General features: G+C 40.3%; 2 protein-coding genes across 2 annotated transcripts; one reads left to right on the top strand and one right to left on the bottom strand.

The window, feature by feature from the left end:
* Positions 1-295: 295 nt before the first annotated feature.
* Positions 296-16,518, top strand: adamts13 (ADAM metallopeptidase with thrombospondin type 1 motif, 13). The gene is made up of 31 exons (XM_062999281.1): positions 296-542; positions 784-838; positions 942-1,204; positions 1,301-1,442; positions 1,820-1,953; positions 2,869-2,952; positions 3,039-3,163; positions 3,265-3,411; positions 4,507-4,641; positions 4,738-4,888; positions 4,979-5,083; positions 5,695-5,846; positions 6,004-6,067; positions 6,341-6,467; positions 6,583-6,731; positions 7,047-7,167; positions 7,251-7,331; positions 7,426-7,607; positions 7,778-7,928; positions 8,858-8,987; positions 9,234-9,413; positions 9,818-10,013; positions 10,148-10,256; positions 10,401-10,530; positions 10,604-10,795; positions 10,940-11,144; positions 11,691-12,012; positions 12,942-13,088; positions 13,675-13,854; positions 13,935-14,116; positions 15,897-16,518. Exons 1-31 carry the CDS (start codon positions 468-470, stop codon positions 16,062-16,064), a joined length of 4,584 nt encoding a protein of 1,527 aa, XP_062855351.1. The 5' UTR covers positions 296-467; the 3' UTR covers positions 16,065-16,518.
* zgc:154046 (Carnitine O-acetyltransferase-like) lies at positions 15,065-25,452 on the bottom strand. The gene is made up of 14 exons (XM_062999287.1): positions 25,310-25,452; positions 23,870-24,148; positions 23,628-23,746; positions 22,858-22,911; positions 22,592-22,757; positions 21,766-21,940; positions 21,505-21,683; positions 20,143-20,243; positions 19,267-19,386; positions 18,986-19,108; positions 18,260-18,395; positions 18,080-18,142; positions 17,858-17,995; positions 15,065-17,096 (listed from the first exon to the last, which is right to left on the bottom strand). The coding sequence occupies exons 1-14, from the start codon at positions 25,334-25,336 to the stop codon at positions 16,890-16,892; spliced, it is 1,887 nt and encodes a 628-aa protein (XP_062855357.1). The 5' UTR covers positions 25,337-25,452; the 3' UTR covers positions 15,065-16,889.
* Positions 25,453-25,881: the final 429 nt, after the last annotated feature.

The raw sequence follows: 25,881 nt of genomic DNA, 5'->3' as shown, positions 1-25,881 counted from the left end.
CTTTGGGATACAGTTAATGATCATATTTATGTTTAATCGTTCTACAGCAAGAGTTCCCAGTTACAGTATAGGACTGCCAAGATTTACACAAGAGCCCACACATTACAGCACATTACATTTTAAACCATTACATCCTCACTAATCCACATGGACCAATCAGCCAAAAATGACTTATCAGGTTAAAACCAATCACATTGCTCCTTACTGTTATTCCTGCATACACTGAAGCCACTGAGTCAACAAAAAGAACTGATTTCTTAAACTACACTTTTAAAGTGGATCTGTGTGCTCTCTGATCATTTGGTTATTTCACTTCTCATATCTGTGATTAACAGTCAACCAAGAACTAATAATCTCAGCTCTGATATATTCTACTCTAAAGTGTTGGGACATTCTTTCAGTGACACATTTTGTTGGACTCTACTCACTTTGATGACACTGTCCTCTGTTCCACATTTTGGGCAAATATGGCAGCTTTGGTGTCACTTTTCCTGGCTTCGGTTTTAGTTAATACAGCTTTGTTAGTGTCTCAGGTAGAAAAGGTAAGTGAATAAATTGATGATTTGTTATTCATTTAAATAATAGTTTAAAGTCCACTGACCTTTATCTCTGGTTTGGTACATAAACAGTTTGTATTAGATGTCAGAATTGAAATACATGGAAGTGTCTGATTATTTTACCACATGTTTTCTTTTTAACTCACTTAATGTTTATGTGTTTAGAACTAGCACTTTTATAGATTTCTAACTACATCCTATTCTTTCTTTAAATGATTTTTTACAGTCACTGTCACCTCAAGATGTATTTTATTATTTTGACACAATTTCAACATCATCAGGTAATGATTTAGTAAAAAAAAAAAGGGATACATACAATATAGGAATAGTTGTACACATTGGGTCTAAACAGTGTATTCATTTTAAATATGATTTACTTCGTAGTGTCCGAGTTTGAGCTTGTGTGGGTAAATTGCTTCAGACATGAGTCAGACGAAACACATTGTTCATTTCATGCCCAGGGGACGGGCTTTCAGCTCATCCAGCGAAAAGCTGAGCAGTCATTATCTTGCCCCACCAACCTGGAACATGTCCTTAATTTTACAACGAGTGTGATAAAGAAAAGGGAAAATATGTGTTGTGAGACACTTGACCTGCTGAAACCAGAAAAAACAAGAACTCTTGTGTCTATGTGCGATGAAAAACTTGTAAGATGTTTTTTTTCATCCTGTAAAATTATCATGTAGTTAATAATTTCAATATTTACAATATTTTAATGTTATGCTTTCTTTTCTTCACTTCAGCAAGGCCTGCTTCTGTTGCAGTCAAAACAGCTCTACATTCGTCCGTTGTTAGAAAAACATTCGCATTACTTAAGAAATCAATCAGGAGTACCACACCTGCTTCTCCCACACTCACGTCCTTCAGTGACACACCTCCAACAGAGTAAGTGATCGACCACTTTTCAATAGTAGATCATTCGTTTATTTTCATGAACTGCTTCATATTGGTTGGGGTCGCGATGGGATTGGTGCCACCTGAAAACACTGGCCGGCAAGGCAGGAATACAACTTGCATAGGGCATGGCAACACACTCCCTCGCTCACACCCAGAGAAAGTCAATCCATCTTCTGCATGGTTTTGTAGGGTTAGAGAAACTACAAGAAGGAAGTACTAGAAGGAAGAATGTAAATGTGTTTTTTTTCAAATAGTGAAATCAGAAATCAGAAAGTAGGATCAAACCTAGATAGCTAGTAACCATATTGTGCTGCAACCACTTTACCATCTGTGCCCACTCTACCAATCTCTCGAATCTTTCTTAGGTCATCCTAGGCCACAGAGGTCACTTTCAAGTGCAGAGGTCACTCATTTAGAGTTGCTGGTTGTGGTGGGTCCTGATGTCCAAGAAGTTCACAAGCAGGACACAGAAAGATACATCCTCACCAACCTGAACATTGTAAGTATAATCAGTGTAACTATACACTGATTGCTGCCTCAAATTAGGTAGTTGGGTTCCAATCAGAACCTTGATCAAACCTCCAAAACTTTAATACTTATTATTTGCAGCCACTCACATGTGGACGTACCTCTGGTTTTTGGATCTTTGTCCTGATGAATAGCCCAATTATACTTTAACTTTAGCTCTTGACTGAACTATAGGTGTATAACAGCATCTTGGTCCTAATCCAGCAAAGCACCACCACATTATCACACTACCAACACAACTGTCGATGTAACATTCTTACAATAAAAAACTGCATTTTTACCAGACTCATTTTGATGCTTTTATTTGGCAGAAGGTCTGACAGAAACAGATATTTTTCTTGATTAGCAGTGGTTTTCTTCGTGTTTCCGTTCCTTCTTATTTTTGTTGATTCTCTTTGGTATTGTGTAGTCATGAATATAGACCGTAGCTGATGTGAGAGTCATATGTAGTTCCTATGATGTTTTTCTGAGATTTATTTTGATTCCTGTAATAGTTGTCGCTAAGTAACAGGCTGGCCACTCATGTAGATTAAGCATTGTTCCATGTTTCCATGTTTCATGTGGGGCAAGCCATAGCCTAGTGGTTAAGGTACTGGACTAGTAATCAGAAGGTCGTTGGTTCAAGCCCCACTACTGCCAGGTTGCTGCTGTTGAGCCCTTGAGCAAGACCCTTAACCCTCAATTGCTCAGACTGTATACTGTTACAGTACTGTAAGTCGCTTTGGATAAAAGCGTCTGCTAAATGCTGAAAATTTAAATGTAAAATGTGAAAATAATGGCTTTACTGTTACTTAGCTTAACCTAAATGTAGTGAGTCCAATAGATGTTTGCTTCAGTATTTCTGTACTGGCTAGCATGTTGTAGCTAACAAGTATCTTCCCATCAGGCATCAGAGCTCTTAAGAGATGTAACTCTAGGGGCAAATATAAGAGTTCATCTGGTCCGTATGATCATCCTCACCGAGCCAGAGGTAAACAACATTTAAACTTTATTATTTTATTATCCTATCCCATAGTGCTGAGTAGTGCAGCATCATACCAACTCTTTCATTTCCAGCCAGAGATTCAGATCTCAGAAAACATAACTTCCTCTCTAAAAAGTGTATGTGAGTGGGGTCATAAAGTTAATCCCCCCTCTGATTCTGACCCTCTGCATGCGGATCTGCTCCTATACATCACCAGGTACAAACACAACCAGAAAATTCCCTGTAATTACATTTTATGATCATTCATGTGTTTTATTTGCACAGTTTAATTTATCTGTATTTGTTACCCCCTACAAGGTTTGATCTGGTCCTACCCAATGGAAATAAACTAGTGAGGGGTGTGACCCAGCTGGGCGGAGTCTGTTCTAGCCAGTGGAACTGTGTAATTACTGAAGACACAGGCTTTGACCTGGGGATCACTATTGCACATGAGATTGGACACAGGTATCACTACTTTATCCTGTTCAGGGTCATGGTGGGTTCAGATTTCCCAGAATCACTGAGCACATTGCAGTAACTGTCTGTATATAGACCCTCCAATTGGCCAGTAGCCCCACTGGATATTCGAACCCTGGATGACAGTTGTAGTGGGCTGGCGTGCTTTACCACTGCACCCTGAGCACCCATATTTTTGTTGACTTATTGAATCTTAGTGATGGCCAAATTATTGGGTTCAAGTGTTTATTGTTGTGAGGCAAAAAAAGTAAAGAGGACAAATTGCTAAGAATTTGTATTGACACCCACTCATTATTATTACATTTATATTTAACATAACATTACTAATATTAACATTATACATTTTATTTTTGGGAGGGACTTACAATATTTACAATGCTTTACATTGCCAAACTGGTTTTATTTAAGTAATGTTTGAAATTCAACAGGTCTGATATTTATTACACTTTTTTTGGCTAGTGAAATTAAACCCCAGTTGTCACATGAATTTGACAACTGGGGTCAATGCAGGTCAACGCAGGTCGATGCAGGCGCTCAGGTGGCGCAGCGGTAAAATACGCTAGCACACCAGAGCTGACATTTCGAACACGTCGGTTTGAAACTCAGCTCTGCCATCCGGCTGGGCTGGGCGCCTACATGAACAATGATTGGCTGTTGTTCATACAGGGTGGGAAGCCGGACCAGGGACTCCTCATAACTGGTGCAATTACGGCCTCTACTGGCTGATTAATGGCGTCTGCACAGAGCGAGGAATAATGCGTCGATCAGGGTGTGGCTCTACGTACACAAAGCTGAACCGCATATGAACTCGCCTCGTGCAGGTGAAAAGATGCAGTCGGTACTGTACGCGTGTCGGAAGGTAGAAGGTGGAGGGTAGAATCGGTAGAGGGGAAGCATAATGCAATCAGGGTGATTGGATACGACTAAATTAGAGAGAAAATTTAAAGTCAGTTTGATTAGTAAAATACATAAGTGACAAATATGCAAAAATAGAGATATTAAGAAAGGGGCAAATACTTTTTCACAGCACTGTAAGGTCGAATAGGGTTTCTCCTAATTGGCTGTCTGTGATTTTCATTCCAGTTTTGGCATAAACCATGATGGTATCGGAAACACGTGCAGCAGTAGTGGATTTATAATGGCGTCTGATGGTGGTTACAACAGTGTAGATCTCACCTGGTCCCAATGCAGTAGAACCCAGCTAGATAACTTCTACAGGTACACACTTAGTGACTGATCATGCTATACAAACAAAAAGGAATTTTTAATATGTCTGAGTACTGAAGTATTATAAATATAAGAAATATTGTGTAGTACAGGCAAGGCAGAGTGTTTAAAGGACGTACCAGTGCTGGGAGGATCACTGCAGGAATGGAAGCCTGGTCTGTATTATGGTGTGGATGATCAATGTCGTATTGCGTTTGGGAGCACAGCCACCGCCTGCTCCTTCTCCAGCAATGACATGGTGAGAGATTATTATTAACGGCATTAACTCATGTACACGTTCTCAGTTTTATTATGTAATTTACAAGAAAAATTTAAAACCTGTTTTTAGGCTACCTGCCGATTTCTGTCCTGCCACATCGTCCCTGGTGACCGTACTTCATGTACCAGACTTCTCGTGCCGTTGTTGGATGGCACTGAATGTGGGCTGAATCAGGTATCTGCCAAACAGAGACATTCCAGTCATTCCTGTGTGTATAAGTTTCTTTTGCATGATTTGGTTTCTGTAACTGTTCTGCAATAGCTGGTAACCTCTAAATGCCCATATGAATAGAACTAGTTTAATTGCACTTATTAGGCTGTGCAGATCTCAGTGGATCATTGATTTTACAAATTATTGAATTATTATTGAACCTTCTTTAAAGCACGATGGTAGTAGTATAATGTGCTGGAGCTGTTACACAGATGCGTCTACACACACATGATCAGCTATGTCTGAGAAGAGGGATGGCTGAAGCCCTGCAATGGATTGGCGGCCTATCCAGGCCTATTCCTGCTTAGTGCGTTGTGTTTTCCAATGGAGCAGGACCCACTGTGACCCTGCTCAGGATAAAGAGGTTGATGAAAATGAAATTATAAAATGAACAATAAATGATATGTGTAAAGTATATTTTGAACCAGAAAACCCACAATTAACTGAAATGCATGAGGTCATGTTTTGGGGGGTGGGGGTGGGGAAGTCCAGGGGATAAAGAAACATGTTCCAATCATTGGGTCACAGATACGTACATATTTAACAAAACCACTAGAAATGTGTGTTTGTTTTAGTGGTGTCTAAAGGGCCGTTGCGTGTCACCATCCAAACTGAGTGCCTCTATGGTGGTTCATGGCTCCTGGTCATCCTGGTCTGCATTTTCCCCCTGCTCACGGACCTGTGGAGGAGGTATTACTCACCGCAGGAGAGAGTGCAACAACCCCAGGTATAAACGCCAAGTGCTGGTTGTGTGTGTCTGTAACATCTACACATAACCATGACAAGTAAGCAAGTGTATATAAGAAGAACTGGTCATATACGGCTTATTAAAACATGACTCAACAAGGACTGCATGCGAGTCTCTGATGTCTGTCTTTGCTTAGGCCAGCATTCGGAGGGAAAGACTGTGAGGGAGAGAGCACAGAGGCTGAACTTTGTCATCGACAGGTAAAGTTCCACTGGTCATGTTTACAATCGTCCTCCATAGATCAGTTTGTCCAACTGCCGCATCGACCTTACATGATTCAGTATTCAGTGCTTTGATCTATTTCAGGTAGGTCAATTACAGAGAAATTGTGATTGCCTTGAGTTTCTTACAATCAAAATAATACATTAATAAATTATAGATTTATTCATTTTTGTGTATTTACAAAGTTTAAGAACTCATCTCATAGTTGTGATTTATCCATCTGATGCAGTTTTTCTTTGTCTTTGTTGTAGCCATGTGAAAGTAACCAGCTTGAATTCATGGCCCAGCAGTGCTCAGATACAGACCATCAACCCCTGTTGCTTTCTCCAGATTCATCTAGAATCTACTCCTGGATCCCTGCAGTTGGTTTCAGCTCTGGTAAGCAAACACAACAGTTATAAAAGATGACGGTTATGCAATGCCTACCAAAACAAACTTCTCTTCCTGTTGCGTCCAGTAATGTATGGTTCATCTCTCTGTACATGGTGTTCAGGTGATGCTCAGTGTAAGCTGATGTGTCGCTCTCGTGAGCAGGACTTCATGGTGAATCGTGGCTCTCAGTTCATTGATGGGACCAGGTGTGAACCTGATGTTCCTGTGCCTGCTGGCTTGGTTACAGCCTGCCTTAATGGACAGTGCCAGGTAGTAATCCACTAATGTACCTGAAAAAGTTCCAAAAGATACAAGTCAAAGCAATTAAAAATGCCTACATTTCTACCTTTTAAAGAAAGAGAGTGCGGACGGTCAGCAGTTCAGTAATTTAATTCGACCTGAACCTTTTGTAGAAAGAAATTTGACGTTGGTCAGTTTCACAGTAGTGCCAGATACAAAGCTAATTTTGGAAATATGATAACATTGTATAGAATTTTGAAGAAATTACAATTAAAAGCATAGTTTCAGAGCTTAAATATAAATATTATTCAGATCTACTGTTGTCCCCTGGTGGTCTTTTCTTAGGTGTTCGGCTGTGATGGAGTATTGCATTCTCAGAAATTGGAGGATGTGTGTGGGGTGTGTGGAGGAAATGGATCCTCCTGCCACCTTATTACTGGTTCCTACACAGCTGGAGAAGCTCTGGGTGACATATCTTCATTCTGTAGAAAACTACACATTGGGCTGTACAGTTTTATTCAACAAAAATATCTCTTTTTTGTATTTTAGAGTATGTGACTTTTCTCATTCTGCCAGTGAATGCTTCTCGGGTTGGCATTGTTAACTGGAATCCTGTGTTTACACACATGGGTAAGACCAGGGAAAAGCTGATCAGAGCCAATACAAGAAGAATAATACATAGATATGTACATATGGTGTATAATTGTATGCTTTTTTTGTGCAGCTGTGATGGTGAACAATGAATATATTGTAGCTGGAACAGGGGATATAGCGTTGAATACCACCTATCCTTCACCTCTGGAAGAGAATAACATCATCTATAATCTCTACCTCACATCTGATCTTCTACCTCACACAGAAGAGCTTATTCTGTCTGGACCAATCTCAAATAAGATGCACATTCAGGTGTGTGGCCTGACTGACAGTAAATGTTACATTATTGCATGCTGTTTGTGCTAAAACATAGGAATGTTTCTATGAAGTCATTTAAATGTCCATGTGTTAAATATGTACATGGTTTGAATATGTAAAATAAAATGCTGTAATAATTTTGATCATAAGAATTTTGTGTGTAGGTGTACAGAAAATATGGAAGGGAGTACGGAGACATCACCAGCCCAAATATCACCTACAAGTACTACATGCCTGGCACTGAAACAAGGGAGAAGATTGTTGAAGGTCGATGGTCCACCATCATTTTACCATGTTCTGTTACCTGTAGCTCAGGTAAAATAGATTTTTAAAAACTTAGGAATCTTGATAATAACATAAATCAAGCAAAATCAATGTCCAGCAGCATACACACCACACATTTATAAGTGTATATATGATACATGATTTATATTGTTTTAATTTATAATAATATTTATATTTATTATAATATTTATTTTCTGACATGTTCTCTTGTTAGGACTTAAAATGCAGCTCAACTGTGTCTGAATTTTGGTTAGGCTGACTTGTTGACATGCTTTCTACACTCACCGTCCACTGCGCATGCGTCCTTGTATGGCTTTACTCTTCTCTCTAAGTCCCGCCTTCTCCCACGAATGATTGGTCAAACTGCTTGTACACGCATTCGATCTAACTGCTTATCGGTCATTACTGTCAGTACTAGTTGGTGTGCAATACTGCAAAATTTGGTATTGATCCGATACACAAACACATGGAATAAGAGCCTCACTGCGCATGCTCCGATTCATTTGCGTAGGGTGCGCAAGGTGCGTCCGTACTTTACGTACATATAATTTGCACTATTATTTCCATAAAAATACCAATGTTGGTATCGATAATATCGATATTTGGATCGATCCGCCCACCACTAAGTACCACAGCAACAGTCAGAGAGCTTGTACTAGCTTAGCCACATTAGCTGCAGAAACGAAGCTCAAATGATGTCCAAACACAAACTCACAAAGTTCCTAAAAAAAAAAAACATAAAATTTGTTATGCTACTAAAAACTACACAATAAAAATAATTAGTCTAGTGACATATGGGCATCTATGTATCATGTTTGATACTTTCATTCTACTTCAAAGCTTATTTACTTTAATAGTCAAAAATTGATGAAAAAAATTATTTCTTTGCATTTGCATAAGCCCAAAATGATGCCAAATATTTTGTAAAGTGTTTGTGTTGTAATGACTCTGCTACCCAGGGATCCAGAGGGTTATTCAGAAATGTACTGACATAAACACCAAAGAACACCTGGAAGATCAACTCTGTGGCTCAGTTCCTCAAAAACCAGCCATTCTGCAGCCTTGCCACCGGCCCGACTGCCCACCCCGGTACCCACTTTATATTTATGCATATGGTTTTAAAATAAGCTGTCCAACAACCCCAGGGTCAGGTGTCCACATACTTTTGACCAAATAGTGTTAAGTTGATAATTGATTAACATACTTACTGTGGTCATTTGGTGGAGACAAATATACATTTAAAAAAGTAATCAATAGTAAATAAAAAGCAATAGCATTATCCATTACTGTCATTTTGTCCATTACTGTATATGTATGTACCCTGTTACTTTGCAGTTGGGTGCTGTGGGAATTTGGGCCATGCAGCGCACCTTGTGGTGTAGGACAGCGGCTGCGGTCTGTGACATGCATGCAGAAACAGGGGAAAGAAACTGTAGTGCTGGCAGATTTTGAATGCTCCGAGTCTACTAAACCTTCCACAAAAGAGACCTGCAATACCCAACTGTGCCCGGCCAGGTAATGGAGTCTCTTGTAGTTTGGTGGAGACCTTGAACCTCAGAAATGGCTTTCCTAACCATTTTAAGAGGTTTTCTTCAAGATTTTGTTTAGGCCAGGTACTGATTTTGAACGAAAAGTCCATACTTTCAATTAATATTCCATTTCCTCCCAATGGTGTTGATGAGGTTGGATCAGGGTTCTGTGCATGCCACTGGAATTCGATTCCTTCACATCGAACTCATCAAGCCATGCCTTTATGGACCCCACTAAATGGATGCTGCACAAGAGTATAGCTGCAACAGCAAAATAACTTCCCCAAGTTGATTGAGTGATACACCTGTAACTAGAACACTTATGTGGTGTCCACATGCTTTTTGCATTACAGTGTACATTCACAAAGTTGTTTCTTTTTATGTGTGCAGATGGCAGGTCTCAGAGCCTGGAGATTGTTCAGCCGTGTGTGGTCCAGGTGAGGCTCACAGAACAGTATCCTGCATCCGCTCCCACCATGGAGCTGACTCAGAGGTAGATGAAAGTCTTTGTTCACAGCCCAAACCATCTGAACATGTGCCATGCGTGGTGGATGTGTGCCCAATTGGCTGGGAGAAACATGGGGAGGTAAAGTATGTTGTTTATATGATTTTATATTCTAGTGTAAGAAAGCAAAGCCAAATTTACAAATGAGTAAACCCTGACAAAAAATTTATATCAAAGTAATACAAAAATCTGTAATGACCTGATGTGTCTTCTAGGATCAGAAAAGCCTTACAGGGTCAGTTTCTACAATGACCCGGTCCAAAATAATTCCAGTGTACGTGTGGAGTCCTGTGATTGGCCACTGCACCAAGACTTGTGGAAATGGTAAAACACATTATTGGCATTCTGTTCACCATCCAAATAGGCCTAATTTCAGTCAACCAGTTCTTAAACTTGGATCATGTAGATCTAAAGAGCACTACATGTCTCACGAGTTTGGTGACAATGTACTGGTGTGTTTGTGTGCAGGCACTCAGCAGATATGGTTCTCATGTGTAGACCACCAATCACGCCTAGATGTTCCAGAGTTCCTTTGTGACCGCTTAAGTAAACCTGAGCCATATACACAGCCTTGTTCCCAATTATCATGCCCAGCCACGTGAGTATACGCCAACCATTATAGCTTTGTTATGTGGTCTTGTGGTGAGTGAACTGACTATTTTGTGTACTAGGTGGCGTTACATGCAGGGAGTTTGCAGTGTATCGTGTGGAGGCGGTGTTGCCAGACGGGTGCTGTTCTGCTCACAGCAGGCTGCAGAGGGAGGACGAGGAGACGCAGAGGTGGTGCTACCAGACTCCTCCTGTCTGTCTGCCTCTAGACCTCTTGAGGTGGTGTCATGTAACACTGACCCCTGTCCAGCAAGGTGAACCAACTTGTAGGCAATGGGTCAAAACGTGCTCATATTCTATGGATTAGATGTTAAGCATTCTAATATGGACTCTTGGAGCCACAGGTCCATGTCATGTGTGCTAATATGTGCCTATTTTTTTTTCTTTTTATATTGTAGGTGGCAGGCTGGAGAACGGGGTGTGTGTTCAGTGTCCTGTGGTCTTGGTGTGGCAGTGAGGAGGGTCTGGTGTGTACAGTTTGATGGTAGGGTGGAGAGACAGGTGGAGGAGGAGAGGTGTAAAGAAAGCACAAATCCTCCGCTCACAGTGCCCTGCTTCACCCAGGCCTGCTCCTTTCACTGGGCTGTACAAGAGTGGACAGAGGTACAAAAGTGTCACATGAAGAATCAAACTCATTGTGTAATACATATTTTCAATCACAGTGTTAAGATGGATTTCCACTGACATTCCGGAACATTCAACATGATTGGCTATGTTTGAGGGGATGGGGAGGAGGCCTTGTGATGGACTGATGTCCTGTCTGGTATGTGTTACTGCATTGCACCCAAAGATTCAGAGGGACTGGATCAATCACGAGCCTGCCCAGGATAAACAGGTGGTAAAACATAAAAATGAAATAAAACATTTTCACCCCAGTTTTAATCAATAAACAAACAAGTAAGAAACATGTGCAACAACAGTACATATGTATATGTATAGTATATATGTACATATGGCCAAAAGTCTATGGACACCCATCCTCAAAATTAAGCTTAGGTGGTTTAGTCACATCTATTGCTATCAGATAAAAAAACCCACAATAATAAAATGGTCCTGTTATCGGTGACTCCAGTGGAAACACATCTTAAGACTTGATTGATAACCATGAATTTTCCCACTTCCTCAGATACTCTCTCTCTCTTTTTACAGTGCTCTGTCTCATGTGGTTATGGGATCCAGTCTCGTACAGTCTCATGTGTTGGCCCATCCAGTCCTCTGCCCATCAGCCCTCTCCTCTGCGTCCACCTTCCTAAACCCATTACAATCCAGGCCTGCTACAGTGACGACTGCTTTACCCAGACTTTAAGCAATGTTTCTTCTAGTCAGCAACCAGAGACACAGAGCCAGAAGGGAGAGGAGAATACGACCACATCTGCACCTCCTGGAGGAAATGAAAAGTTCTCCGGCATTCTTCCTACAGTGCCTGTTTTGGGAAGCACCACATCAGTACCAACAGAAACACCACAAAGCAGTTAAGTGGCAAGAACAAAAAAGATGATTGTCATAAATTTAAAGCAATATTCGTAATGTTTAATCTTATGTTTATGTACAGCATCTGCTGCATAAAATGGACAGCTGACGCCCATGGAATGTTGTTCAGTACCATCAATAGTCTTCTTTTTTGATGGTACTAGGCAGAATTAGGGGCACAAGACCCCTGCAAATGTGAAAAAGCAATTATAACTTATCCTTATTATAACCTTATCCTTTATTGCTTATACTTCCCATTATATTTAACACCCACAAACGGTACTGTGGGCACTCCAGAGCTGACATCTTGAACTCGCAAGTTCTAACTCGCTGGGCACCTATACAGACAATGATTTGGATCTTCATATGAACTTGCCTCGTGAAGGTGATAAGCAGTCAGCTACTGCATACGTCTCAAAGCAGGTGTGTCACAGCCACGGCCTTCCTCGGTCAATAGAGGAGGTGAAATGCGATCAGGTAATTGAATTGGGAGGAAAACTGGGAGGAAATTTGGAAAACAATACACTCCACAGTACTGCACAGTATGTTAGACAGGTGGGTTCACACAGGGAACAGTATTGGCTATGGAGAATTATGCACTGCTCTCCATTATTCCCTGTCTCTGTGCAGGCGCTATCGACCAGCCAGCAGAGGCTGCATCTGCAGCAGCAATTTAGAATCACTTCGGCCCGCCCACCCTCAGTCATAGCCAATCATGTCCCTGTAGGCGCCCGGCTGGTAGATAGCGTTGATCACTGTTGCAGCCTGTGTCTCAGCTGTAAAAAAGCTTGAGAACCACTGTATGACACTATAGATGTATTACAAACAATTATAGGATAATAGAATATTAATACGATGAAATATTAATATTAATAGATTGAGGGATGCTTGTAGACCTTAAACGAGTTACTCATTGACTATCTGCTTCAGGTTTTTGTGGGCAGCTCTTCCTTCAGGACACGGGAATCATCGACTTACGGAACGTCAGTGAGAAAAGGTGTTTCATCTCAATCGGTCGTCCTCTGGAAGAAGTCATCCAAATCAAAATTGAGTCCAGCTCTCTTAATTGCAGGCACAGTGAGTAAAACTATATTGCCAAACAAATAGTGTCCAGTTTATTAGGTACTTTGTTCCCTGCACTAATTGGACATTTTATTAGTTACTGTACATCTAGCATATGTGAATTTTTTTAATCTTCTAAATGCATTTCATGCCACTCTTTTTGTGTGTGATAAAGCAGACATGGGAACTATTGGTGTCAATATTGTAGTTGGATGTTTTGTACAATATAATAATTAATAAATACTTTTGTATTATGTTATGATCTGAGGGCAGCACGGTGGCTCAGTGGGTAGCACTGTCGCCTCACAGCAAGAAGGTCCTGGGGTCGATTCCCAGGTGGAGCAGTTAGGGTTCTTTCTATGTGGAGTTTGCATGTTCTCCAGTTTCCTCCCACAGTCCAAATACATGCAGTCAGGCTAATTGGAGATACTAAAGTCCCCCTAGGTATGAGTGTGTGTTTCGCCCAGTGAATCAGACCCATTGCACTCATTTGATATGAAATGATTACATATAACGCATAGGCAATAACAGATGCACTTGTACTATGTACTGTATATGGTGATGGCTAACATGGCTTACGTGCATGTGGTTGTCTGTTCAGAGGAGAACCTGGCACTTTATGAAAGACTGTCTCTGAGAAGATTTTGTGAAAAGATGGCTGGGAAGTCCTTCACTACCCGCTCTAATGTTTTGCTAGTGCGCCAAAGCCGTCTCACCCCCGGCACTGGAGTGTTGCTGTCCTATAGCAGTGAGAAGAACATGAAGAAAAGCCATCATGAAGGTCAGTTAAAGAATACCACTAGACATATGTATATTCCCTCTGAAAGAAAAATACTAACACTGGCCATCACTGTTCTTCAGATTGTGACATTCAGCTTTTCTCCTCAACTGGTCTGATCGAGAACCCAGTTAGGGTTGCATCATCTTTATCGCCCAGTGCTCGGTCCTGTCGGGTGTTTATCGATGCTCCGCCCGCAAAGAGGATACAAATTAAGGCACTTTCTGTGTTCAATGCAACCTCCTCAGACTCCACATATGTGCTGGTGAGAAATCATGTCTCACTCAAACAGACATAGATCATATTCAAGATTCATCAAAAGTTTACATACACTTGTGAGGGAAATGTAATTGCAGATTTTTATGCAGCTTTAAGGACTCCCCCTCCGTGTTTAGTCATTTTAGTCATGTCCAATTCTCTATTACAATTCTTGTAACACGTGTCAAATCGCCGGCTGCTTGTTTACACCAGCCAGTGGTGTATGAAACAGCTGTACTGCAAATAGAGCCACAACCAGACAGCAAGAGTTGTGGTTAAGGTACTGGATTAGTGATCAGAAGGTTGCTGGTTCAAGCCCCACCACTGCCAAGTTGCTACTGTTTGCCACAGACTAGCACACACCCCCTCCGACACGTGTGCACTGCCAGTCTTACAGAGAGCCAGATTGTATACAGAGAGTCATGCTATGCCCTCTGTGAATAATCCACCACTTGAGCAGGTGCCTCAACCAGCCAGCAGAGGTCACAGTTGAAGCACCTATTTTATGGCAGCTTCCTGTAGTTTGTGGCTCTTAATCTGAGCATTGGAATTCACATTTATCCCCTTTAATTATAGGGTGATAGTGAGGATTTTCTTCCCAACCTTGGGTAGAGACACCATTAAATCAGTAATCTAAGTTGCTGTACAAAACAAACACAATAATCTTATAAATGAGCTTACGTTTGTGATTTTCTTGCAAGTCACAGAAAAAGAAGTGCCAAGAATGTCATGACCCTTATATAGTGTGTGTAAACTTTTGATCTGAACTGTGTTAACGGAACACTGCAGCATTTTTCAAGCTTATCTTTATCCACTGCATTCATACAAATATTAAGGGAAGTTACCACAACTAATTTAAGCTTATTTACTGTGTTGAGAAATTGTAAAAATGTTGACATACATTTAAAATAGAAGTTAAAACCACATGGCCTGAAAAATGAAGTTAAAACCACAATGTCTTGCTACCTTTTAATTGTAGTTGTTTGGTAACTTTGTACCACATGAGCAATACAATAAAAAGCTAAACTTGAGCTTTCATTAGAGGTAAACCTACGTTATTGGTAACTAGTTCTTTGTTTTATCAACTTAGTGGTATGGATTTACAGAAAGAGCTGAAATGTTTAATTGTGGGCACTGAGTGGCGCTATTCACTAATGCTATAAAAGCGGTCCTCAAACTATATCATCATTAAAGACATCAGGAAACATGATTCAACTTTATGTATTCATGTGTTTTACCTGAATTGTTCAATTGGAGTTCACCAAAAGGCATCACATTAGAATTGGAACTACTTTCTGGTGTATCTGGATACCCCTAGACTTAAGTAAAATAGATATGAATATATGCTTTTATCCAAATAGACTTACAGTACTGTGAAAGTCTAAGCAATTATGGGTTAAGGGCCTTCCTTAAGGGAAACACAGACTAATATGTTTACATAATTAATAAACTATGAAATGGACAGAGTTCAAAACTGGTAAATCCACAGGAACACAAGAAACCAGAAATAAGAAAAACACATGAACAAAGTCTGGCTTAAAAGTAATAACTAACCAGGAGAAATGAGACACAAGCAAGCATAATAATAGAAACAAACCAATAATCAGATATAGTGGAGACAAGACCAAATAAAAACCAAACAACGTACATGCTGAAGATGCCAAATAAATTAGGTTAAAAATGCTTAAATATTCTTTGAACTATTTAGATGAAGGGACTACAAATAAAAAGAAACATACTATAAAATAATTATTTCTGTTAAAAATCCACCATGTTTGTTTTCTCAGATTCGAGACGTGGATGCAGTAAAAACCACAGTGTTCAAGGGGACACAGCTGTTTCAGTGGAGTTCCACAGGAAGCAGGGCAGAAGTGGAATTCCATGGGGAATACCAGCAAATGCAGGGGACATTTAGAGCCGAGTATTCTTATGTAGCACCCGAGGAGTCTAAATGATCCTAACTGTTTAAGAGTTTCTTCTTGAGCTTGACAGGAAACTAGTGTTCTTATGTTCTTTTAATGTATACATTCAACTAGCCCCATTGATAGGCCTATTTATATGGGCACAGAGAAGTTGCCAGCTGGAATTAGAAGGCCATGCCACAAAGCTAAATGACACACAAACTTTCTAGATCGGAGAATTATCAATAATTTGTTGCATGTATATTTGTAACCTAGACTTGTAAAATCAAATTTGTGTTGCAATAGTCATGGATATTCCAACATGTCCCTTGCAAATGTGTGTAAACTTTCAACTTCAACTGTATCATGTTCGTTCTCAGAAACACAAATCTAATTATCTATATATTTTTTTTTTTTACCATTTTGTAAAGAAAGTCAGTATGTCCTAGAGTTTACATGTACTATGTCCAAATATATATTTCTCTAAATAAATATGTAGTTATAGATACACACAGACTTGTTAAGTGCTCGAGTTGGTATGGAATACGGCAAATTTCAGTAAACGGCAACATTAAGTAAACAACACAAACTAAAATACTGGAGGAGCATCGAATAGACGAATAGCTTAGCAACATTTTGTTGTTGTGTTTCCTTCACTAATTTTCCGCCAACGCCAGAGTTTTATCTTGAAATGTTGTGGGGGAAAACAGTCATGGTAAGTTGATAAAAAGAAAAAAATAAGGGCAGGAAAACTGTAGCTTCTCTGGAGTTGATGTTCCTCATGAGAACACATGCTGGTATTTTAAACACATCATGTGTCATGTATCTTCTTCCCCAGTGCGACACAGGTTTCCACTCAGGTCATTTCGACCTGCTTTGTCACTTGGGTGTCTGCTCAAGAAGAGCCTTCATATCAAGCAGAGCGTCCTCGAGGAAGCATGCTAATTTGGTGGCGTTGGTGTCCTCACAGCTGTTAAACGCAGTCACAGCAACATTGATGTGGTCATCCATTGGGTTGTAGCAGACACCATAACCATCTGGTACCATTGGCCCAATGCACATGTAACAGTCCGTCTTTGATCCAACCTGGCAAAGCATGAGGGCACCACTGTGACATCTTTGTTAGCATACAATTTATACACCATGCATAATTTATTCAATAAATTATCCAAATACACTCACATGATGGATAACTTGCTCTCTGTGGTTCTTTTTTCAGGATAAAGCATAGTCTACCCCAGGGCTTTTCAAACTTTTTTTCAAGCAACCCACATTATGTCCATGGCCCCATAAACACATCTGCATCTTATTCTCTTTGTTTTGCTCTGTATAATCTGGTCACACTGTGGTTTACAAGATGTAACATAAAGTCTCCACAATGGGGCGATCACGTACAAGTTCATTGGTGATTATGTGCCTGTTAAAATGTGTTCATTTAATTATTATTATATTTCTCTGTGACCCATTTTTTGGGCTTGCTACCCTTAGCCCCAACGTTTGAAACCCCCTGGTCTATAATACTTTCCAAACAGGTTTCTGAAGCCTTCAGACTAATCTGGACTTCAATAAGTAGAGCTGGGCAGTCCGAAAGACACCCTATTAAAATCTTAAACTGACACGATAGATGTAAATGTTCTACCAGCTTTCTCAACGACACATAAATCCAGCAACTACATCTCTGTAGAGGCCATCCTAGGATGCACATAGATCTCTCAGACTTTGCACCATAGGTGTGTGATTTATGATACAAGATTTGTGCTATCCGTTTAAATATGGTATGTGGGTTTTCTTTGGATGCTATTTCGGAAGCCCTACTAGTACCCATTAGTAAGAGATAAATCCCATACCTGACTGGTGAAGAGGTTGAAATGCATGGCTACAGCAAAGGATGTATCCATGAAAATCTCAGGGAGAGACGTCAGATCTTCAATGCTCTGCATCTTCAGCCCAAGCAGGTGCCTGTCTATAGCCTGCCCATGAATAGCCTGAATACAAACATGATATCAATACAATAATGTCAAATCTTTGCACATAGCACTTATTCTCGCTCCATGTAATAAGACTCCTACCATGTGTGTGTAATCCCGATGACTTTTGATGGCCTTTTCAAGCTGTACCAGCTTCTCTGTGTTCTACCAAAGCATGCATTGCATGTTAATGACAAACCGTCAAGTAATAGCAAAGAGCAAATTGGTAACCATAATGTAACAAGCAAGGTGATAACATTTACATAAACTAAAAATACTGACCTGCTTGGACGAATCATCCATGCATTGGATGAATTTGAGTGCATCTGTTGAAGTTGAGCGGATAGTTTCTGTTCTGCCCAGTTTGAACATGCGTAGTGAGGCACTTTCATAAGTTGAGCAGCACTCCTGGTACATTCTAATCCAGCAACAAGACAGATCAAAGTAAATAAATGGCCTCAAACGGCAAAACAAAGATGCTAAATTATTTCTTTATTGTGTTCGAAGAGGGCCCTATAAAAATCTAATTTGCTTAACAAGGGATCTGAACTTGTTTTCAATGTCTGTAGTAACCCAGTCCTTTCTTTTATTATTATTATTACTTGTATTATTATCACAGGAGTCGATTCATCAGTGTGATTATCACAGTCCTACAATACTGGGGTTTACAACAACAGTTCATGAATGGTTAGTTGTTTAGCCGTGTAAAATTAGCTAATGTATGTGCATACCTGTATCTATGTAAATACCTGTCTCTTAATTGCTGCCTTTCATTTGGATCCAAAGCCTTATAATAAAAGCAAATAAGATCTAATAGTAAAATAGGAGAGTGTATTTAGTCCTCTAGTTCCTCATTACAGTGTGTGCATGTTAGTATTTGCATGTAAGATTTAAATGATACAGCAAGGTGATAAAGTTTACATCGTGTCGTTAAATATGAATGCTGCCAGTGCTAATAAAGTGTCCAGCCAGAATAATAGCAGGCATCACCTCAGAAACCTAACCTACCTGTAATATGCCAGCTGCAGAGCCATTTGGATGAAAGCATCTGGGCTAGTTTTAAACGTCTTGAGGTATTTCCTTCCATAGTGAGAGAAGTTAAGAACTCGTACATCCAGGTCATGCACCATTCTGCAGAGAAGGAGGACTCAAGTTATAACACATGAAATATTTACTGGCAAGTAACTGCTAAAAGTTGTAAATTTAACATGGCCTGACATTGCATGAAAAGCCTTGGAGAAGCTAAACCGAAATATAAAGGATAGTACAAGCATAAGAAACGTTCTCACATGTTCATGTTCTGCTTGGCTTTCTCAATGTCCTTTTTGATTTCAGGTGTTATGTTGAAGCGGAGTTTCTGTGGCATGGGCAGTGGTATCATGGGGGTTCGTACCATCTCTGTTTTTTTCCTGAAACATATTACATCGATTAGGTACAGAGTTTATGGGGAAAGAAAAATTTATTCTTACTAACAGTGTTATAAAAAGTCATTGCCTTTTTTCTGATCGCCTATTATTTCATGTTTATTATTATACATAATTACATATAATTGAACAAAACATTACGTTACACAATAAAAATTATTTAAAACAAAACACTTTTGGTGTAAACATGATTTTATTTTATTGAGCAAAAACGTGATTCAACTATCATTCATTCATTGTCTGTTTTACCACCGCTTTATCCTGGTTGGGGTCATGTGGACCAAGGAGTTACCATGCCGCCCTTCAACTATCATGTTCAATTAAAGCTTTGGGTTCCAAAAAAGAAGTTTAATGGTCACACAATCATGGTCACACAATCATGTGTGTAGACGCTCAGCTGGCCGATAGCATAATATACTGGTGGACTAGAATAATATATTGCTTTGCCACCGGAATGCCATGTTGGAAGGATATACGTAATTGACATGTTAGCAATGGGCGCAATTTTAATACCTGAACCCTCCTCCTCCTCATAGGGACTGTATGTAAAGGGCCGACTGGCCACTAGCACCTCTGGGTGCTAATCTATGTTGGTGTAGTATGTGCTGACCTGCATGTGCTAGTTGCAGTGATTCGTAACAAATACTTACAGTAAACAAGAACCTTTCAAGCACAGTTGCAAACATAAGCTTGTTTTGAAAACACACTCACACACAAAATATGTTTGACACTGTAACCTACATGTACTCAACCACATGGTCCATCAGAAACACAATAGGAGGCCCCTCAGCAGAAGCGTGCTCATACGTCAGTCCACACGATCCATCCTCCCCTACTATAAACTGAGATGAAACAGAAGACGACATAGTTAACAGCATTAGGATTTGGATCTGGTTTACTCTGATATAAACATAAACAAGCTTTTCACATTGGTTTTAAAACACTGCCTTAATTTTTCAGCATTCTAAACCACACACTTCAGACCAATTGGGTATTTGGTGTCAAACAATCCTGCTATCATAGGATTTTTATTTTCACTAAATCAATGTTTTCTGCCAAAAAAAGCTCAAGCTTCGATTTGTTGAGTTGAATTGTGCACAATTGTCATATAGGACGTTATAGGACGAGTCTGCTGCTTTACTGGCAGATAGCACCAGGCCTTCACATGATACACTATATGGCCAAGACTATAGCTGCGTCCGGAATATGCGTTCCATACTCAATAGTACGCGAAATGAGTACGCGAGAGCGGTTAGTATGTCCGAATACATAGTGCAAATAAAGAGGTACGTGAGAAGTACCCGGATGACCTACTTATTGGGCAGCCATGTTTGAGTATGCAAGCGATGCACACTTGCGGTCCGCTAATGTATCCCATAATGCAACTGGAGCTGCGTAGGCATTCAAAGCGGAATAAGAAACAAGAAAGATAGCGGAGTCCTCTGTTTACAAGTGTAAGTAAGTTTTTAAAGACGAATAAATAACAAAAAAGCGATAAATATCCAACATTTTGGCGAGTGGGGTTTGTAATGAGTCTGTAACTATGGTGATATTACGTCATCACGTCCTTACGTCATCACTTGATGTTAGTAAGATGGCGGATGTAGTACGTAGCGGTGTTGTGTGCATACTGCATACTTCTGTACTGAAAGTATGTACTTTTTTACCTGCCGAGTAGTGCATACTTCCTCCAATCTAGTACGTACTCTGTAAGTATGCAATTCCGGACGCAGCTTATGTGTAAAAAACGCACTTGTAAGGGTGGTGTGTGGTGAATAATAATAATAAAGTTGACCTTTATTGCTTTTACTGTTATTATTCACTAGCACATGGTTTGGACCAGGTGTTGCAAGTATTCATTGAAAAATGCGGCGGCCTGTGGGAAATGTAGTTATATATTATACTATGGCGCACCACTGGGCACTTTCTATTTCCCATGGTAGCAGCAGTTCAAATCTCACCCGCGCTATCAGCTGGTCGAACGTCTACACAGACATAATAGGTTATGTCTGAGGGAGAAAGTGGGGTATGCCCAGCCAGGTCAGCTATTGTGTTCCACTATTGTGTTCCATCACTAGCATGTAAACAGGCTCTACCACTGACCTGTAGTGTTTTATCAAACCAGCGGTTACCACTGTTCCAGCGACTCCCTCCGCCATGTAGCATCTGAGCAGCGACTTTACTGTAGTAGATCTCATCTGAAACGCGTGGCATCGGGGCATCTAGACACACTAAGAAGATGCTCTTCTGGATTGCCCTCACTGACTCCTTATTGGTCTTGTCTGTAAAATAAACATCACAAGTCAAACAGCCTCATGTGGCAACGTTAAGCAAAGCTGATTCAGTACTGCTGGTGTAAATTACCTTTGATTAGATTGTTGTAGGCCTTGCCCCAGGTGTTGCGGTGGTTTGAGGTGAGGATGCCGATAGGCTCTTTATTAGACTGTAATGAAGAATTCCAGATCTTTTCTAACTGCATGTAGATCTGATCCACCGTCAGCGGGGTGCCGTCACTGTTGAGGACATCCAACACAAAATACTACACAAAGGAAATGGAAAAAGAGGGTGAAAATTAATGTAAAAAGAGTGAATCTTTAGTTATTGTGGGTGTTTGCTTGTAATTGCTGCTGCTAAATATAGCACAACCAGTTGTTAAGTTTAGGGGGTGATATAGGTGTTGAATAACCTTCCTTTCATTAAATGAAATAATTGCAGGCGCTCGGGTGGCACAGCAGTCTAACACACTATTATGCCTCTGTGGAGTGTTTGAACTTATGACTCTTAATCTCAGTAGAGCCATTAGCCTAGCCAGGCATCCACACAAAAACAGTTGGGCATATTTGAAGGAGGGAAGGTCAGACAGGGTCTTTTCCTGCTGCTAACACAGTTGGCTGTGTTTAAGGTAGGCCTCTCCTTGTGCGATACGACTGTGGGAAGCCAACACTGCCAGGTGATAAGAAGCGGCAGCAGATTGGACACGTGTCAGAGGGGGCATGTGGTGATTTGGGGCTCCTTGATCAGATTAGATAGATAGATAGATAGATTCAACTTTATTGTCATTGCTCAGTACAGGTACAAGGTAACGAAATGTAGTAGTAGGGGTCATGCAAATGCAGCAGATTCACATTTGGGATCTGGATATGACTAGAATGGGATTTGAAGTACAGTTGCATCCGCCATCATAGCTTACCTGGAAATTGTGAACAACAGTAATGTGAGTTGGGTATGTTATTCCGTTAGCGTGGTTAACCACAGTGTCCTTCTTGGGTCCTGGTATTCGACATGATGACAGCACCTGGTAATACTGGTCCATACACAATGGCTTTCCTCCCAGGTACTCAATAGGTAGTGTTTCCCTGCAAAATCAGATACGCACATCGAAGCACAGTGATCTAAATGATAACAGTGTGTAATTAAGTGTGACAAGTGTTATAAATAAAACCAATAATGAATCACCTGTCTAGCATTCTCTTAAAGTCCAAAACTCCTGCAATTAGTTTAGCAGCAAACCTGAAAAATACATTTCATTGGTATGTGAACAAAACACTCATACATTTTTATTTTATCTAGTTGGCAGCTTGAGCGTTTGATGTCCTATACGTGCAATAACACTAGTTATTTACATGCTAATATTGTTCCAGACATCATTAGGTCAAGTTACAGTCCTTGGCCTATCAGTTAACAGATCTCAGGGCAGGTCTGAAAATGGAACATTAGTGAAATGAAAGTCCAAACACTATTCGAGTTTGGCACAGAGCTTAACATGTTGTGTTCTGTTAAAAGATACAACAGGCAGCAATGTGTGCTTTAAATAGCTCTAAGAAAGGAAGAACCCTGTATAAAGGTCAGTCTGCTACTTTAAACCTTGAATCTCAATATCAATCACGAAGCAGTAAATTACATTTAGAAATTAATGGCAGATTGTTTTAACAACTTTATGTCTCTCCAAGCGCAATGCAGCTCTCTATGTGACTGTGCACATGAGAGGGGGCACGTGATAGTCTCAGGCCTTCTTGGCCACTGTGGGGAGCGGTACTAGTGGCAAGATTCCAAAAAGGGGGTTGAAGACAACTAGACTGGAAGCACATGGGCAGCACATTAAATAAACATAATGCTATGAAATCAAATAAATGAGCATGGGTCATGGAGTTTTTTCAGCTAACAGAAGAAGAGGGGTCAGGACAAGAACAGTGAACTGATGTTTTTTACATCATTATAAAGTGTACCTCATCTGTCCCTGGCGGTCTTGGAAGTGCATCTGGGGTAAAACCACTCCAGGACTGGTGTACACTGGGATTGGCATACGGGAGTCTAAGTAGGCTAACTGCATCCACCAATCTGAGAGCTGCAATAACAGAGAATACAATCACTTCAGTGGCCGCTATGGTTTCATAGTGACTGTTGGTTTTAGAAGGTTTGTATGTAATATGAATAAGCAAGACACAGTAAAACACGCTGCTTTACTCACCCAGTTTTCAGTTTTGCGTGCCCTCCTCTCAAGTCCTTTCTGCAGCCTCTCTCCAACGCCGCCAGATTGCAGGAACTCGGCCATGAGCGTGCGTGTGTGGTCCAGTTCTTCCTCGGACACGAGCGGCTCAAGGGCAGCCAGATAACGCTCACACGTCTGTCTGAGCGGAGGAACTGGAAGCTTGGGCAACCCATCCTGATGAGCCAGAGAGTAATCTCGAATCTGCAGCACTATCACTGGACTTGCCAAGCGGGAGTTCACTGCCACGGCCGCCCTTGACTATGAAAGGAAAAGAACATTTGGTATTTGGTACATCACGTATATTGGTTTTTAGATCTTTTTATACTGATAACACACTATTTATTTTATAAAATTAGATTTGTAGCACACAGAATTTTGCATTTAAGGTGTGACCAGACTCTTACTGTGATTTTTTAATACAAACCTTTCCAGAAAAGTTGGGACATTTTGTAATACAACAATAAAACATTTTTGCAAAGAAAACAAGAATCTGTGATTTGTTAAATCTCTTGAATCTTTTTCAAATAAGAAGAGTACAGAGAATATTATCACAGTCCATGTAGGACAAAACCTGAAACCACTGTTGAGCCCTGCGACTTCATTGCATGAAAAACATCATGTTTTTGTGATAAATATTGCCACATGGGCTCCAGAGTTCTTCAGATAAACATTGTTACTTAACACAGTCCACCACTTTATATATCAATTATATGCAGAAGTACTGCTGAGTTGTCTGGGTCCACCTCATCTCGGATAGACCGAAACACATTGGAAACATGTGCATTGATCAGTGGAGTCCAAGTTTTACCTTGCTTTGGGGAAAAAACAGAGGTCAAGAAATGTATGTTGCCATCAAGGTTACATCTTAACCCAGGAAGTCCATGATAATTTCAGCAAGACAATGCCAGGCCTAATTTTGCAGGGCTTTATAGACACATAGTGCATGTGCTTGACTGGTCTCCCTGCAGCCCATATCTGTCTCCTGTTGAAAATGTATGGTGCATCATGGAGCGGAGAATCAGCCAATGCCAAACACAGACTGTTAAGCAGTTGAATGGGTGAATATTCCTCCTCCAAAATAGCAACAATTTGTGTCCTCAGTTTCTGAAACGTGCTTCTGTCACAGCTTTTTGAGTGTGTTATGATTATATTTACAAAATACATTGAATTGAGTTGAAATATCGTGGGGGTGTGTACTGTATGTATGTATATATATATATATATATATATATATATATATATATAGATATAGATAGATAGATATAGATATATATATATATATATATATATATATATATATATATATATATATATATAGATAGATATATACAGTACACACCCCCACGATATCTGCACCCCCACAGATATCTGTCGTGTAACACTTAAGCAAACAAATAGTCGGAAATTAGTCGGACTCACCGCGGCTCTTGCCAGGACATTTATCATTATTATTTTATATAAACCTCCACCTCCAGTTTTATTCAGAAATACTAGAGTACCGCTGACATTCTGCCTTCCAAGGACGAACAGCAATAACTGTCAAACTACTTCAGCTGCCTCACCGCCCCTCAACCAAGCTTGTACACAAACCTGAGGGCTGCTCGTGCAATCAGAGCGCCCGAGTCGCGCCGCGCATGCGCCTCACTGAAGCGCACGCGCATGTTTTGTTTCTGCTCGCGGCTCGGTGTCACCAGAGCCGTAGATAGAGAGAGTTGCGACACTCCTTGATCTCGCCGCTACGCGGTCACGTGGTTCATGTAACCCTCAATAGTTCCAAACAAACTCGGCGCTGTCATGTTCTCAAATGGGACAGGCAGCAGTAAATGAAATATTAAACGGCAAATAATAAACATTTGTACAATTTCTGGGTATTTTCAACTGCGTTTACATTTACTGCATCTTACTGCAACCATAAAGTGGAAGATTGATGTTTATAATGATTTGTTAATAGGTCGTTCTTGTTAACACACAGTACATTATATTAGCATACA

The sequence above is a fragment of the Trichomycterus rosablanca genome, chromosome 7, assembly GCF_030014385.1.
Source record: "Trichomycterus rosablanca isolate fTriRos1 chromosome 7, fTriRos1.hap1, whole genome shotgun sequence".
Lineage (NCBI taxonomy): Eukaryota > Metazoa > Chordata > Actinopteri > Siluriformes > Trichomycteridae > Trichomycterus > Trichomycterus rosablanca.
This window is presented reverse-complemented; position numbering and strand designations above follow the sequence as displayed.